This window comes from Pungitius pungitius, chromosome 21 (genome assembly GCF_949316345.1).
Source record: "Pungitius pungitius chromosome 21, fPunPun2.1, whole genome shotgun sequence".
In the NCBI taxonomy this organism is placed as follows: domain Eukaryota; kingdom Metazoa; phylum Chordata; class Actinopteri; order Perciformes; family Gasterosteidae; genus Pungitius; species Pungitius pungitius.
In genome coordinates this window covers 3,815,433-3,833,288 of record NC_084920.1, presented here as the reverse complement: position 1 = coordinate 3,833,288, position 17,856 = coordinate 3,815,433, and the positions used below count along the sequence as shown (strand labels likewise).

The window sequence follows — 17,856 nt, the reverse complement described above, 5'->3', positions numbered from 1 at the left end:
AAAAGGGACCATTAGGAGAGAAACAGCATAAGACATGAAAACTCAACAAAGCATCTCCTCAACTTCTAAAAATACCCCTTTTCTTCTGAGTACTTTCAGTTCCAAAAGTGTAGCAGTGAGCACTCATTTGGTCTCTTCACCCCCCCCCCGGGTGTGCTCACCTCTCCGTCGGACTCGTGTGGGCTGTAGTAGTAGCTGCCGTTGTCGTCGACAACCACCTCCCCATATTCATCGTAAAGGCCGGCGGGCGGGATCAGCTTCCTGCGACTCCCGTACTGAGGAAGGTCGTACCTGGAGGGAGAGGGAGGTCACAGGTCAGCAGGAACCAATCACCAGATGCACAGTCCTCTGTTTAACCGCTTTGTATTGTTGGGGGGGGGGATTATTTGTGTGCCTTTTGTGTTATTTTGTTGACTTCTAATTAAGACACACACGGAAGGACTAAAGTGTCTAATGACTACTTGTCTGAGCAAAGCCCACTTTGTCATAAAAGGAGGATTTTGTTGCCAGGAGACTTTTTGTTAACAGTAAACAAAGGAATACGGGCCCCACTCCGTCCCCCCCCCCCCCCCCGTCCCCCTTTTGTCTCTCATTGCTTGTTGCCGTGGACACTATCTGACTCAACCACTTCTTTTGGAATGTTCTCCTTGAAACCCCCCCCCCCCCCTCCCCCATGTGATTAAAGTAACACATCTTGGTTCTGCCCCAGAAGAGTCGCACAGAAAAGTCATTTAATCACTTTGCTCACAGTCCGCCGATTGGAGGATTGGCCCCGCTATTCGGTTAAGTACCCAAGTAATAAACAAATGGAGGGAGGGAGCGGATGACCAATGTGTTTGTGTGAAAAAGGAAGGGCACAGGGCTGAGAAAAAAAAAGAAAAAATAACCAAAAGAATAAAAAGTGAATGATGAAAGTGTCAAAGCATGAAAAGCCGGCTACTCCTAAATGTTGCAGTTATAATCCTTCCAGTGTGGCGCCTGCGAGCTTTAATTTTTAAGATTTAATGACTTAACCCTCCATTAAAGGCCGCTCATGAGACGTCACGCTCATTAACTCGCAGACTCAAACCAAACTGAACCGCACGCTGAATCGAATTAGAGACTACAGTAACTCTTTGCTTAGAGTGCCTTTTCCCCCCCACCTTCTTCATCTCCCCTTTCCTTTCCTCCTCCTCCTCCTCTCGCTCCAGGCCTCCACTAGGGGACACTAGAGAGCTGAGGAATCAAGTTCGATGTCGCCAAAATCACCGGCATCACAGGGAGACAGATTTGATGGGGTTTGAGCCGCTCTCAGGAGGTTCTCCAGATGCTGCGTCATGTTTAAGGATCGAGGACACAACGAGAACATTCACAAAAGGGCCTCCACCTGACCGTCGGGTCTTTGTGAAAATGGAAGAAAAGAAACACAACACTTTAAGTAGTGAGTGTTCTGTTCTCTTGGTTCTGGTTTTATAAAATAAACTGTTTTCTCCATCTTCGTCCTGCTTCTGCTCATCAGTTTTAGATAAGCATGCATTAATCAATTGCTCCGGATGGCTGAGTGTTTTACTCTTGACTGCAGGGCAACATGAATTTGGCTTGTTTTTTGGTTGTTGTTTTTGTTTTCCACAGAAATGAAAACCCGAGACCTGTGCAACAAATGGTTGACGTTATTTTCAGCGTGTGTAAAATCCTATCAGCATCATGCCAATGGCATGCAGAGCAAATCCCATTTAGCTCATCCTTTGAAGACGTGTGGAAGAAGCGGTCGAAAGGTTACGAAGCCGAAGGAAATTATGGATCGGCTGTCGTTTCTGTCAAAAACAAAAAAAACTCGGGGCATGGAAGCGTCGGGTCAAGCGCTCGTCTTGGGAAAGAATCGCACGGTATTTATTTACAACATCACACAGACTTCCTGTACGCGTAGCGAGGGTCTGACGTGAGTTACCGAATGTCGCTCTAAGCCAACAGCATCTGGCCCGTTGTCTGCTGCCTGATTCGCTGCTGCAGGTTTGTGACGCCACGCAGACAAAATCAGCTGTGTGTGTGTGTGTGTGTGTGTGTCGCTGTGCATTTGTGTGGGTGTGTGTCAAATCAAGTTCCCGGGAATCTTGTGGCTAAAATTATAAGGATCACACAATGCATCACAGATGGAAGGCAGGCTTTCGACATAACGCGCACACACACACACACACACACTTGGGAAGGTTGCTACAGGTCGTCAGGGATGTGGTTGTTTATTAATCCTTTGATCCCGTGTGTGTGTGTGTGTGTGTTTCTATGAACAATACATGCACACACGCGCGCGCTTTGAACAAAACCACTTTTCTGAGGTTCAAGAACATATTAAACACACGAGTGGTCGGTACGATTCGTGTCACCGGGGGTCGATGCAGCCGCCATGAGGTTCTTCCCGATGAGGAATACAAACAAAATTTGTTTCACCGATGTCCTACTGTGACGTCGAAGCTTGTGGAGATGGCCTGCATTCACTGCCCTCGATAATCTGGGGATATAAACTATACTGATATCATCCGGCGCACAGTATCATGATATCGATACGGATCTATTCTGGAAACGATTAAAGACATAAATTGGGGGAACTTGTGGTGCGATTGTTCTTGGTCGACAACACAATAGAATCACATTCAAAATAAGGTCAGATAAAACATCTGAACCATGTCTAAAGCACATGTATGTGTGTATGTGTAGGCCGTGCATACAGACCCGTGATCATAGTTGTAATAATCCTGTGTGTAGTAGTCCTGGCCCGGGTCGATGCCGGATTCCATCGACAACTCCTGTCACATGGACACACTGTCATCAGTGGCTTCCCACACACAGACACATTACATTACATTACAGCACACAAACCCATCCCCTACAAATCACGTGCCTCGTGAGAGGTTGTGTATTTGCACGCGTGTTCACACTCACTGACAGAGACCCACACAGACCCACACACTCAGGCGGTAAAGAGGGATTCAGAGAAAAGAGACCGAGTACCTCTGGTCTGAGCAGAGAAGGCCGGAGGAGTTGTTGTGTCTGCTGGATGGAAAGACACGCGGCAAAACAACAACAACAACAACACACAGATTGAGGAAGTTAGGAACTGTCCCACGAAATGTAAAACACCTCCCAGGGAAAGAAAAACTCAGTCCTCGATGCTCTTCATTCAACATCGTAGATTGATGGGAATCTCACCAAAGCGTTGGAACATATTAAACAATAAATATCTGGTAAGGTTGACACTATTCTGCAGCCTCAAAGGCCAGAATTCAAATGGATCAGATGTCATTCTTTAGCGTCTCTTTGGTGGTTTAAAATGCACCATCAGTGGATTGCAGACACACACACACATACACACACACAAACAGAGCACTAATTACATGCTGCTCTATCTTGATTGCATCAAATAGAAAAGAAAGCAGAACATCGAGAGTGAAAGATAATGACACGCATGCAACTCTAGAGCGCGGGGGCGCGGAGAAAGACACCCACCTCGTGTTGTCCGTATGCGCGCCTGAGAGATCAAAGAGGGAAACAGAAAGAGCAGAATTACCACAAAGGAAAACTGCCATTACACATTATCCTTCTGATGTGGTTTTAAGACATGTCAGCACTCTGCTGTGCATTTCCCTCCCTGCCGAATAAATGGGTTGTTTGAATGAAAGACCCAAATGGAAGTAGCCGCTGGAGCCATTTAGGAAGAAAGCAGGAATATGAAAGGAGTGTGACTGCATGGGTGCGTTTGGAGTAGAAATACAGTAGAAATAATGTACAACCTCTGCATGTCAACAGATTGTAACACGTGAACACAACACTGCTGGTACATATTGTCCATTGCAACACGCAGCACCTGACCAAAGTTTAGATTATAAAAAATTAAATGTGGGGGTTGAAATATTCTTCTAATTCTGCCCTTTGGGATTAATGGGGAATGAATCTCAAGTTTCACATTTTCTGAACAGACAAGATTGTCGTCAAACAACACTTACAGTAAGTCTCGTTCCCAAAAATGACAAACTATTCCTTTTGAGACGTGTTCTTCATCTTACGACATATGAGATAAGGTCTGCATGCATTGGTGGAACTATGACCAGACAAGCTCGAGGGGGTTTGCAGTGCAGTCTTTTCTCCTCTGATGAAAACCTAAAATAAGAACCGTAAAACACAGGTGGAAACAACAACTGAGTAGAAAAGAATGAACAATGCGGCGCTGAAGGGAAGAAAAAGAAGAAAAAAAACCAAGACACAAATACAAAGAAATAAGAAAAACAGGCAACAATCCCTGGGTCCATGCATCTCAACTACAGAGCCAGCAGGACGCATCGTCATCTGAAGCAAAGGTAATGAGCCGGCAAAATGAAGACGTATTATAGACCAACACATTGTGACTTTTAGAGGACACATCGGATTCTCCTCTCCGTTATTTGAGAGAAAAACACACACACACACACACATTGTTAAACGGTTCGGCATTTCATTGGATAACAAAGGAAAAATAATTGTTGCTTTTTGAATATACACACGCACTCCGAGGGGAAATTGTAGCCTTTCGTTCAGTAACAAAGTTCAGTTTTGAATAAACTAGCAAACTTTAAAAAGAGGCAATTATCTGGCTAAATGTTGGTGTTGAAGGATGTACCGAGAGACTTATCACCAGATTGTAGGAATAATAGATGGGGGGGGGTGGGAAACACATCATCGGCTGAAATTGGGACAGAAACAAAACAGTTATTAGCAGATTCAGACTGTGGCTCCTGTTGACACTTCGTCCCTCTCCGTGTGCATCGCCACTCCTCCACTCCTCCACTCCTCCAACTCCCTTTTTCTCCCCACCTGCTTCGTCCACTTATGGCCACCATCTGGTACACGGCACACGGAGGTCAGACAGGAATGAGAATGAGACTAACGGCCATGGGGGGGGGGGGGGGGGCGTCCTCAGACCTGCACCTTTAAAACTTGTTTTCCCAGATCTTAAATACATAAGATGGAAGTTGTAATAGATGCGATGGATTCTTTAAGGTTTACAGAGTTACCATTTAACAGGTCACACACCTGCTCGTAGACACACACGATGAGCCATGATTGTCTCAAAGCTATTTGCTGCTCCAATGCACACATTTCCCATCATCATCTTTGCCGCGGCGAGGATCAAACCGGTGACTTAACAATTACAAAAACGCCGGGCCGCTCTTTCGCTGTCCACGTTCCTCCAGTCAGATTTAATTAGACGGCAGTCGGCTTCGCCGAGCGCCGCGAACCGCAAATATTCCCAAAGACGCCAAAGGATGTCTGATCTGCGAACACAGAATCAGTCTCTGAGGTGCGAGTGGCATCCGACGCAGTCAGCTGAGACCAAAGCAATGTCTACAACCGCTTCTTCTTCTCCTTCTTCTTTAAACGTTCACATTCCTTTTTATGCTTAATCGGGATCCTGTGTGCAGCGCGCTCGTCCCGACTCAACATCCGCGTAGACGCAGTCTGAAGGTTCTCATCACGTCGCCACTTGAGAACCACAGACACCACCGACTGAGTCTGTTTGATTTGACTTTACATCGTGATTTGATCCAATTTTTCTGGATATGATCATCGGCGTCATGCTGGTCGTGTGGGACACGTGTGGTTCAGTCCCTTCGTGATGACAAAATGCCTCCGGAGACAACTTGATTAAAGTGCTCGAGCTGATGGGAGTGTAATCGGCTGCTGACGGAGCAATGATCTACCTGGGCTTTGATTATATTTAAAGACTTTTTAAAGGAATGGCAGCGATTCAATGGCTGCCACTTCTTTGAGGGAGGACTTGTGATTCCTTTTGCTGCAAAAACAGTGAGATTTGATCTGCAAAGACAGAAATCTACAAGAAACCCAGGAGGCAAAATGAAAAAGTGTCACCTGACCTGCTTGATCAATATTTTCATGATTCATTTCATTAAACTGGTAAATGATGTTCACATCGTAGTGAGCCTGCTAAAGAGCAACCAACAGTTTGTGTGCAACAGCAAAGTACTTTAGTTCTTTTGAGTTTAAAAAAACATTTTTGATGCACAACAAACCTCTTTGGACGAGTGGAAACATCTTAAAATTTTTTAACTGCAGTGGTTGGATTCATTTGGCCATGCGTGACCTTCGTTAAATAGACTGGATCCTCAGTCAGTGGAACATTTAACATCAGTTCATTTGAGAATGATCACCAGCGGCTGCTTTGAGAAGGTCTTTGATACTCTCCGTCAGCACCACATTTTTTATTGACTTTTTTATAATAATTACCACCCCAAGACACTGAAAAAGTCTTTTAATGAGAAAAAACGTCTGGTAAAAGAAGCAAACAACCCTATAGAAAAAAAAAAATCATTAAAATGTAGCATTTTTTCTGCCGCTAAATCAACTTCCTAAAACAGAACTAACAACTCAGAGTATTGACAGCGAGCGGAACAGACACCAGAAAAGCGCTTCATGTACAAGGCGAGGATCCAGCGATTCTGCACAACAACTATTTGCGATCAGCGTCTCGTTCACGCCTTCCCATTTACACGTCCACGTGTGTGCCTTTGTCTGAAATACTAAGAACTGTGTGTGAACAACAGATCTGTCTTTCACCGCACACAGAGCGGAGAGCCGGTGGATCGATGCGTGTTTTGAATGGAGGCTTTTTTCATCCACTTAATGAGGATGTGCACCCTTAACTAAACCACAGGGCTTGTGTTGCCCAAAACTGAACTCTACTTCATAGACAAAATGTAGCCTTTTATTCATATTTTCTTTTTTAAAAAGGCTGCAGAGAGTGAAGGGAAAAAACGCTTTAGTAGTATAATGTCATTTCTAGGATACAGCGTTGTGCCTGGAATCAAATTAAACAAAGATGGAAACAGCGACCTATTGATAGGAACAGATGGATGCATCGTATTTGTAACGGTGTTTAAGCATCAGTTTTACAAGGTAAGTATTGATGAAACTGAGAGTAAAAAAACCAGAACCTGACACTAATCATTTCACGGGTTGTAGCCCTCTAACAGGGAAATACTAGTCACGCTAAAAAAATACAAGGAAGTCATTAAAATTGAAGTTGGATTTTCTTTTTCCCACCCACTACATCTAGAATGAACTAGTCAAGACGTCCATGGGTGTTACAGCCGGCCTAAAGTGGTAATTAGCTGCTCACAATAGCAAGTAATCCGTCAGCCACCATGTCCTTTATTGATTGTCATTAGATGTTGAAAATAATGTGAGCTACTGCGCGTAGATGTGAGAAGACTCCACTGAAAGTCACTCAGGAGGCCTTTCGATACCTTTAATCACTTTATCAATCAAGCTCCATCTGCGGCCAGTGAAGCCAATTTCCCACCACCCAAAATAAAACCAAAGGTTTTTTTGTGAAAAATTAAATAATGGCAGGAGAAGCAGATGAATTTGAAGAAGTACTACTTCAATTCCTCTTTGCATGTTGAGCTTCGATGTCAGAGTGAAAACTGACAGGACCTCCTCATCCTTCAACAGTCCTTCAGTCAAAGGGAAGTAACGTAGGATACGATGACCGAGGGGGGGAATCGGCTATGACTCGACCCCCCAGGGCTTTGCAGGATGTGACCTCACTCCTACTCTTTTTCCGTTCACAATAAGAACATCAATGAGGAGAAACATCTTTCTGTGGCTTTTCTTTCTACCCACAGAATTTATACTGAGCCAAGTTTTTTTTTTCCTCTTTCCTCGTGTGGAAAACACACACCCCCGCATCCCCCCCCCCCCCCCCCCCCCCAACCTCCCCCTCTCTGTGTGTGCTTTCCATATCATATCAAGGCAAAGGCTAGAGCATCGTAGACTGAGAGGGGAAGCGTTTCTCAAGCTCCTCCACGATGGAGGTCATGTTCGGGTTGGGTTGAATCTGTGGAGGAGGAGGGGGAGGCGGAGGATCCGCCCTTTCTCCTCCAGCTCCTTCCCTACCTCCCTCTTCTCCTCCTCCTCCTCCTCCTCCTCCTTCCTCTGCCGCTACCACCGATGCATCCAAGGAGTCGAGAGAATCTATGGAGCCGCGGCTCTTCATGACCGCTTTGAGGGGGATCTGTTTGCGGTCGATCTGGCTGAACATGTTGGCCACCGACTTCTCGATGTCCGCAATGTTTTGGAGGTTCTTTAGGATCCCTCTCAGCTCTTTTCGGGGAGCGTCGGGCTCCGCGGGGAGGGGCGGCGGCGGCGGCGCCCGGAGGGACACGGGCCGCAGGGCCGGTACCTCGGAGAGAGACGGCAGGACGAAGGTGGACGGGCGCAGGAGGGAGGGCGACAAAGGTGGAGGCAGAGGGGGCGGCGGAGGAGGGGGAGGAAGTGGAGGAGGAGGAGGAGGAGCCTCCTTTCCTGCATGGGTGGAGTGAGACAAAGCGGGAGGTAGAGGCGGCGGGGAGGAAGGGTGGCGCGGAGGAGGAGATGATGGGGATAGCGTGGCAGATGTGGGCGGAGGAGGAGGAGGCGGCGGCGGGGACGGAGGCGGCGGCGGGGGGGTCGATGGGGGATCAGGGATGAAGTCGAAATGGACCTGAAGTCTTTCTTCCGTACCCTGATTCATGGTTAAATTGGCCCCGAAGCGCCGCAGCACCGGAGGAGTCGGCTTGTGACTCGGCGGGGGGGTGCCGCCGTCGCTTTGGGTGACGATGATGCTCGGAGGACCCTCTTTGACCGGCGCGGTCGGAGCACTGTGGGTGGGGGTTTGCTTGTGGTGCTGAGGAGACTCCGGGTAGATAGAGAGCACGATATCAGGCGACAGAGACCCCACGCTTTGCCTCTGCCGCATTTCCTGCAGCGCCTGTTGCTCAAATTGTCTGGCTTGTTCTTTGACCGTCAGCTTGGGTTCCAGACTTGGGCTCCCCATCAAGTCTGAATCCAACCCCCGGTCAAATCCCGAATCCAGGCCGCCATCTTTGCTTTCCCTAAATTCGGCCTTTAGAAGCTCCAGCTCCCACTGGACGGGATCCATGACCACCTGCCGTCTCAGCGTGGCATACATGTCTCTCCGATGCAGCCTCGACGGGAGGGTCCAGCTGTGTCCACCTCCAGATCCCCATCCGCTGTCGCTGCCACTGTACCCCCCGAAGCCCCCGTCTCCCCCGGGCGAGCTGAGCCTGAGCCAGGCCTCTCGAATGCCCTTCCTGCAAGGGGAGAAATTGCCCAGAAGGTCCCTCCTCCTCTGGCTCCTCCCGAGAGTTGCCGGGCTACTCAAAGTCCCGTCCTCGTGGTAGATGGGATTTTTGATGGTCAGGGGGTTTTCGTCCGAAAGAAACGTTATGTTGGATTCAGACTTCGGCCGGTTATTGAGAACGCCCCCGTTAGCAATGCACTGACGATGGGCAGCGATGGCCCGCGTGGCGAAGTCCGAGAGCAGACGTTGGCGGTCGCTTTCGTCCAAACTGCCACCGTTGCCACCGGCGTGGTTTGACCGGCTGGTGCGTGGGAGACAATTTGAAAAGGGAAAAAAAGACGGAATGAAGAGAGGGATATAAAAATAAAAAAAAAAGCGGGTTGGAAAGATGCAAGCAAAGCTATTTTTAATGGAAGAGAGAGATGGGAACTGAATTAGATTTAAATCGAGAGCAGAGAAGTTCGATAACATGCTTCATAAATGGGAGCGACAACACAGATACATGAAGAACGGTAGAATAGCGGCTAAAACAATAAAACGTCTGCTAAAGCCTTTTGGTCAATGAAATGAAAAGAGACTTCACATTAGGAGGTAAATGAGGACAGGGATGAAGGGACATTGAAAAGGATTCTTGCGAGACGCGACGACATTTACTGTCAGTGCTGTTTTTACCAGAGGAGATGGAGCGCTAAAAGATAATCAGAAAACACAAAGGTAAGGAATGCAAATACATCGTATGTAAGCTAAAAGGAGCGCGCTAGCAAGGCGCTACAGCATCACGACTACAGCCAGGGGGGGCATCTGTTGGGGGCGGGGACAGACAACGTTGTGTCACGGAGCTCAGAGAGTGTGCAGATTTCCAAAAGAGGTCGAAGGTGCATGAAGTCTGTGGTGCATCTTATTACCGTTGAAAATCTGCAGGCTCTTAGCCCCTGATGGCACACGGCGGGCTGATTCTATGCCAGCAAACCACTGGGACTTTACCAGGGTTCTAATACATAATGGATCAGACACAATCGTTGCTTCAGCGACACTGATCTAACAAGTCACAACTCGCCCTGCGCGTAAAACAAAGAGTAAGCACCGACAGGGACGGGACACCAACACAAAAATACCATCGGCCTCCTACTCACTTTTGTCTGTCAGTCATGGATAAAAGATGGATGGATCAGAGAGGGAAGATGAACAGACCAGTCAACCGGAGGAGGAAGTCACATGCAGTGTCTGCTTATCACTTGCATACGGACCCTTTTAGATTACGTAATCTTAAAAGTATAGTTAACAAATCAAATCTTCAATATATTTGTTTCATTTTTTTCTAGACAGGGAAGAAGTATCGTACACATCTAGTTGTTGCTGGATGTTTAAGATTGCTACACAGCCCAAGTGATGACGACGTTGCTAAATAACATGCCTTTCAATTTAGCTTCTTAAAACTAGCTTAATTTAATGTGCTGCTAATAATACTGTACGTTAAAGAACACTTTATTTATCCCGGGTAATTGAAAAGCACCATTAAAACCGAGCCTGTCAAGATAACCCCCAGAGGTAACACCAGAATACATCAAATATTGCCTCAAAATCTTTCTACTGAGCAGTTTTATTACATACCTTAATTAGGAATGTGCAAACTTTTGCACTTTTCTAGGTTTTATACTCTCACACACACTCTCACACACACACACACACCACACAAAAGACCTTCCCAACCACAATTAAACATGCTCTGCAGCTTATCAATAGAATTAATTATCGCCTAGGGGGGGTCTTTATAAATTACGGGCTGCATTTATTTCAATTATCTCATATCCAAGTTCATTTCCGAACACATTTTTACAGGGGATCATTTTGGCTGGTTAGTGTGTGTGTGTGAGCGTGTGCACACACAGACACACACACACACACACGAAAATCCCTTGTTGTCATTTGAAGATAGTTCCTACCGTCTTCCAAATGAATTGCTCTCACGATAATAGGAGTCGGGACGCATATCAAGGACACACAGGCAGCCGGTGATGCATATAATGCTGATAGGAGTTCCTCTCAACGCTCCGGTAAGGAATTATGAATAACAATCTGTGTATTGCCTTCAGAAAGTGCATGCATGTAGCCTTGACGACTTTCAGTCTTCAGTTTAACCCAACACGTCAATTATAGTATGATTTAAACTAAATGTGCGAGCGATACACAGTAAAAACGGGGGAGCTACAGGGTGTAATGAAGAGAATGTGCCTCCTAATGAAACAACGTTTTGAGGCAGCGTGGAGTAGAGTCGGCACGTTAAGGAGTTGAGACATAATTTATACAGTAAAAATAATTTTACATTATCATTAAAAAGCATTTTATTGCCTCTACTTGCTGAGAATGATTTACTGCCTCAAGACCGGAATTTTGGGTGGAGAATCCAAAAGAAATCACGTCGCTTCCAAAGCAAACACGTTTAAACTCACATTGAAATCTACCACGAAGGCATTAAAGATACTCTGCGAGGAGTCGTGTTTTCACCGAGGTATCGAAAGCCACCAATCGATTGAGAATCTCCAAGTGAACTTGAGAGGCTGCACTCAAAGGGAACGTAGTTCTGTGGGCAGATGGCTGAGATTCCCTTTATCTGTTGCACGGTGAGGATATTAGTATGCATTACAAGCAGCAAGCCGACAAGGACGGAGCTGCACGGCGCTGAACTCTGCGAAGATAAAATGGCAGTTTATCTGCGACCGTTAATGCATTCAGAAATCAGAGCTTTGTTTGGTGCGACTTCGATGCGAGTTCCACAATGTCGTCTCCGCATAGTGTCAGTTTCGACGCCCCGTGCAAAATGTGAAATTGGGATGAATAAATGAGTGTCTGCAGAACACAAAGAGGACACTTCTTGTTTTTTCAGGCTGCTTTGGCGCACCATGAACAGCGGGGGAACACTGCGAGCGCAGGCCGAGGGATGAAGGGCAGATTGCGGCACAATTCTCGCCGGCTTTTGTGCAATTGGGTGGTTTACGTGTGATCTTTTGTCAATGCATTCCCCCGAGACTCTCTCATTAGTAAGCCACAAGTGTCATAGCAACGGCCTTGAAAACAACCCATTTGTTGGTGATTGACAGACGTGACGAACGAATCAATGTTGAGTTCAGGTGCGTGGTGCATTGTTTGCGGATTCGGCAATAATAATGACAGAACATGTTCAATATTTATGGTGTAATTTCAGTTAAGGTCACGGTTTAATCAATAAGAATCTTCTGTCCTCCCCATATTTGCCAACAATATTTAAAAGCATTTTTCTAATGGCGATGATTGGTATGTGAGGAGATGAACGCGTGGTCGGATCCCACAAAACAAAAGGCACACTGTGAAAGGCTAAGGATTAAAGAGCCTTTGTTTTGGCTCATGAACATAAAAGGCCACGTTCACACTTCACTCACATGGCGTTGTCACCCAGCTCTTCGTACAGGTTGTTGGCGGTCCCCCCCCCGGGTTTGCCCGTTGGCAGTGCCATTTGGATACGGGCCGTTTTGGCACACTCGGCCTGGCGCCTGGACACGGCACAGATGAAACTCAGGGTTAGGAATCAAAAGTTAGAAAAAAAACAGTAGTGAAAGGTTCATAAACTGTGCAGGGGATCCCAAACCTTTGGTACATCCATCTGTCTCCATCAGCTTGGTTCTTAAAAAGCTCATCCTGACTGCCCATTTAATTGCGTACGTTTTAACATGTACACATTTGTTGATCCTTTTTCACTTGCACCACAAGGAGGTTGACATTTGTGTTTTTCGGTAAAATTTCTGATGAAGGGCAAGTTATTTTTGTCATCATTGGGCAAAAATCCCCAAAATAATCAGTCAGAGGGAGACCTTGTGTGTGTACTTCATATTCTTAGCATGCTTTGTGTCCCTTAATCCCCCCCAATTCTTCTCTTTTTCTTCATTAGAGCGTTCATTATCAACAAGCTGGCACGGTGGTTAACTTCATGTTCTACTCACGTGCGTCGTAAATCATTAAGATGTTAATCTATGACATGCATAACCAGCTGGCATTAGTACTGTTGTCAACATAAACGTGACTTACGTACACGAGCGCGCACACACACACACACACACACACACACACACACACACACACACACACACACACACACACACACACACACACACACACACACACACACACACACACACACACACACACACACACACACACACACACACACTTACTTTTCTGGACATTTACTGATTCCACGTTCTTCCTGATACATTTATCTGATTGTCTTCTGTCCTTTCTCTTTCTGCCCCTCGTTATTAGCTAGTTAGTTATATGAAAGTCCAGACATGAATGCACACCGAGAGGCTTTTAAGACAGCATGAGAAGATGGAAGCAGGACTCACTCTTTGAATCTGGTGGGGACGGATGCAGCGGGCGACAGAAAGAGACACAGAGAAAGATTAGTCACCATTTGAACCATAATTCGCTCAGAACACAGTTTATGCGTAGAATTTTACAATTGATTTGGACAGTTGGTCTTCATTACAGTCATTTAGCCAACGAGGCCGGGGGATTATTTTGCTGTTGATTACTCTGTTTTTTTCTTCCCTGAAATCCTCAGTCTGTTGTTGTTGTTGTTGTTTGGATGAGCGGCGCTCTCCAAAAAGCACTGATCCATTTCATGTGTGCGCGCGCTTGTTAATGTGCGTTTGGGAGACGGATTAAATGAATAGCCTTTCACTGTGGTTAGCCCAACACGTTATTAGGATTGGCACAGTGGGACCAGCTGCCATTCTGAATCATCTGCAGAAGTGACTGGCCCAGGTGATGAAAAGATAAACGGATAAAAGAGATGTGCCGTGGGAAAGGTTGTCAGATTTATCTTGTATCTCCTGTTTTAGACCAGACTGTTGTTGAGGACCTACATTTGAACGTTACATAAACATAAATGAGAGGAACGCCTAGCTCACAAATACAGTAGAAATGGAATAAATTCAATAGCTGGCTATGAGGTTTCCTCAATAATTAATCTAACAAGGCATGTACATTGATGTATATAAAGAAAAGAAAGTACGGAAACTTTTAAAAGTAGATCAAAATATCGGATCTTACTTTTAAAAAGGCTCCGTTAGTTACCTGAAATTTGTTTATGACCGAATGAGTGAGGAAAGCGCCGTGCTGATGTTTATTCATCGAGGCAGAATTTTGTTTTTGAAAACAATGCCGGCCGATCACACGCAGGAATAAGCTCCATCAGGCTTAGGACACAGGCAATAATCATCTCCGCTGGGAGGTTATGAGTTATTTGTGTGGTGGTGTGTGTGTGTGTGTGTGTGTGTGTGTGTGTGTGCGCGTGCGTACGTGCATCTCTGTCTACCCATTATTGATCGTGCAGCCAAAATACTTTTTATGACTGTATGACTTCTCTCTTCAGGACCATTAGGGATGGGAAGGTAATGACAAAGGAACAAAAACTGCATGACTGCATTTTGGCAGGAGAGAGAGACAGCTGAAAAAACCTTATGTCATAATACGTTTATGTCTCATTATATTCTGTAACTCTGTTCCTGTTTCATTTGGACCAGACCAGTGTTGGTTATTGCTGTAAATGTGGACAGTGTAGTTTGCTTTGTTACCAATTAGCTTGAACAAACAATGAAGGTAATGAAATTAGTCTTTCTCGGTTGGTTTTGGTCTTTTTTTGTTGGATTTGTCGCTCAATAGAAAAAGTCTAAAATATTGCGAACACAAGCCAATCAAAGGGGCAAAACAGTCCAAGTTGTCGCTGATCAGTGTGCCAAAAAGATGACTTACTGTTTGTAGGTGATAATGACAACCAGTATGGCGGGGACACAGCAGATAATGATGATAACGGCCAGCGCCAACAGCGCCCCCTCCGTGTAGCCGACAGTCTGCGCGGCCTTCTTCACACTGGTCACCACCTCGGGGGTTCGGATCTCCAGGATCCGTCCTCCAGGAGGAAGGAAGGGCTGGAACTCCTTGTTGATGTCCAGGAGTTTACCGTCGAGAAACCTTGAGGAGAGAACGGGCGAGGATGTAACACAGTACTCCAAATACTTGCGGCCCTCTCGTGACAACATGCATATCTGGGAGAGCTGTCCTTTGACTTTTTGTCGACCTGTCGGCAAAAGTTCTTACTTGTAGAGCTCCTGTCTGGAAACAGCCCTATTTGTCAGGGGGTCGATGGCATAAATCATGAGGTCCGACTTGGTGTAGTCCTCCTGCTCCGTTCCATCGGCAAGGCGATGGGGCCCGATGGTTTCCACGACAACCTTGGCTCCCGGAATCTGCTCCTGGACGTAGCGCTCCAAAATGCTATGGATTAAGAAATAACTTGTTGAAAACTACTTGTACATATTAAAAACAAAACAACTCCATTGACAAACATCCTCTCAACCAGGAGGGGAAATATTGATTTCTGTCCCCACAGAAACACCTGCTCAGTGCTCACAGCGGGAACTATCCAGCTAAGTTGTGTGCATGTGCCTGTGCGCGCCAGGCCGACAGGAGAGTGAGGTAGAGAGACAAAAAATGGCAACTGCTTTAAAACATCACTATCGACACGCAAGTGTGTCCTTGTAGCCTTTTTCTAGGAAAAATAGAAAATTCACCACCAGGCCCCGAGCAGCACGCCATTAAAAAAAAGCACTCCAGCTGTGCAAAGGTTACGTTTCTATGACAATAATACCGTGACACAATATGACCTCATTAGAACCCTTTGTATACATCCATCTAGCATCGCTCCTTTTAGCTGTTTTTTTTGTTGATTGATTTAGGCAAGCGCCTTTCAGACATTTACAAGAAGTGTTCACGTTGGCTTCATGACGCAGAATGTGGGGAAGGACTACAATGGAGCCAACAGGATTACAAAAGGTCCCAATAAGAAAGTATCTTTGCAAACATTTTCCAGGCCGATTCTGCTTTCTTGCCTATTACGATTGGGCTTCTTTCTAAGAAATACAAATGACTGCAAGCACAAACATTGTTGTTTGGAATCACAGTATATTGCAGTATAATAATAGTAATACCAACCCCAAAACATGTCAAAAGTACTTATTCTATAACACAGCGTGGTCTATTTAAAAAAAAGATTTTGTTTCCTCTGTAATTGAAACAATGGACTCTCATCATTTAGGGCACATTATTTATATAATGCTTTAAATAATTCATTGATATTTCATATGATAACAAAAAATATTCCGTTTTATTTAAGTTACCTCAGGAGCTTGTCTTTGTTTTTCTCCACGTAAGTAGGAGGGACATTTGATACGACCACCTGCATGTCCAGCTGGTTCACGACTGAAACCTGAATAACAGATAAAAATCCAAACAAAACTAAGTTTAGGAACTAAACTTAGCTGAAAAAAAGCCTTATTTGGTTGTAAATTGTTTTACTTGACCGTATCAGATCCTCCACCAGTGAAATACAAGTTTAAATTTAAATTGGAAAAGATAACATATCCAATCCAACTATGCTGCGAGGCTGTGTCTACTTGAATTTGTTTTTCAGATCTGCCTCAAGGACATTTTGGACAAAACATAAATCACAATCAAGCCAAATTCAGCTATTAAATCTGTCGTATGAGGAAAATTTAAGACAACAAATGATTATGAACAGTATTGACAATAAATAGGTAGAAACATACACACCACTATCTCCGCCTTGCTGCTGTGTCCTTGACCATAGTTGTCCGTGGCAACCACCTCAAACTTAAAATACGACCGCCTCATGTTGCGGTACATGATCGCCGTCTTCACCACGCCGCTGAAAGGTTCGATGATGAATCCATCTTTACCATCTTTGGTGTCTTTACCGGCGGGAGGGGAGATGATTAGCCGGTACATCATGGAACTGTAGTTACCCGTGTCTTCGTCCAGGGCCTGTAAAATGAGCCGCATGACCTTCGTGTCACTAATCATCATGGCTATCACACCACCAATATGTCATCATCATCATCATATACCATGGTGAAATAATTTTGACGAAGGTCAGTGACAGCGAGAGTGACAGAAAACTCCGTCCTTCTTCCCGTCATCTATTCTACGTTCTGTGATGATTATCCTCCTCGTTGATTGAGCAGCTGATCGCGACGCGGCAGATCCGTGTTTATTATTCACTCGTTTCCCGTCTCGCTCTCGTCTTTGTCACCCACCAAAGGCCACGCATTACTGTCGTTTCCCTTGGTTGGGTTGCTGTTCGCTTGTGCCGTTTTATGTAGGACTCTGGATCATCAGCAGGGGGTGAAGTGGAGCTTTGAGCTTCACGCAGGTCTATTCATCTGTTCTGTCATTTTGGCTAACTATCACGTCTCCCCCGCGTTCACACACACACACACACACACACACACACGCAAACCAGGCGTCCAGACACAGACACGCACTCAGGCGGACATTGATTTATCGCCTGGTCTTTACAAGAAGGGCAAAGAGTACGGACTGCAGATCCCACTAAAGGAAAACCCACCACATCAAACTTGTTGTTGTGATGGCAAGAAACAAAATGATGGCATGGGAAGAAGGAAAAGGAAACACGAAACAATAGAAAAGAAAAGAGAAATACGAAGGCGTACTTTAGGAACACGAGGGAATAAGGGCAGACTGAGGAGAGAATACATGTACGATCTTTTTTCTCTGTTGTTTCCTGCAGAAGTGAGTGGCACAGTTCTGATAACCTTTCAGCGATACACCAATACCTGCAGTGACATAAACTGTGTCGAGTACAGACTTGGTTATATTCTACTGCAGTTAGAAGC

General features: G+C 45.5%; 1 protein-coding gene across 2 annotated transcripts in view; it reads right to left on the bottom strand.

Moving 5' to 3' along the window:
* Positions 1–7,761: 7,761 nt before the first annotated feature.
* The window catches only part of LOC119212947 (protocadherin-15-like), a 91,363-nt gene continuing 81,268 nt past the window's right edge, over positions 7,762–17,856 (bottom strand). Inside the window, exons 30-37 of one of the 2 annotated variants that reach the window (XM_062559993.1) lie at positions 16,754–16,984; positions 16,321–16,409; positions 15,242–15,418; positions 14,897–15,115; positions 13,486–13,494; positions 12,526–12,636; positions 9,928–9,948; positions 7,762–9,377 (exon numbers count right to left, since the gene is read on the bottom strand). In XM_062559993.1, coding sequence (XP_062415977.1) covers positions 7,787–9,377; positions 9,928–9,948; positions 12,526–12,636; positions 13,486–13,494; positions 14,897–15,115; positions 15,242–15,418; positions 16,321–16,409; positions 16,754–16,984 — 2,448 coding nt within the window. In that variant the 3' untranslated portion in view covers positions 7,762–7,786. Of the gene's footprint in view, positions 9,378–9,927; positions 9,949–12,525; positions 12,637–13,485; positions 13,495–13,577; positions 15,116–15,241; positions 15,419–16,320; positions 16,410–16,753; positions 16,985–17,856 lie in introns of those variants that run through there. The other variant, XM_062559992.1, reaches the window with a different exon arrangement.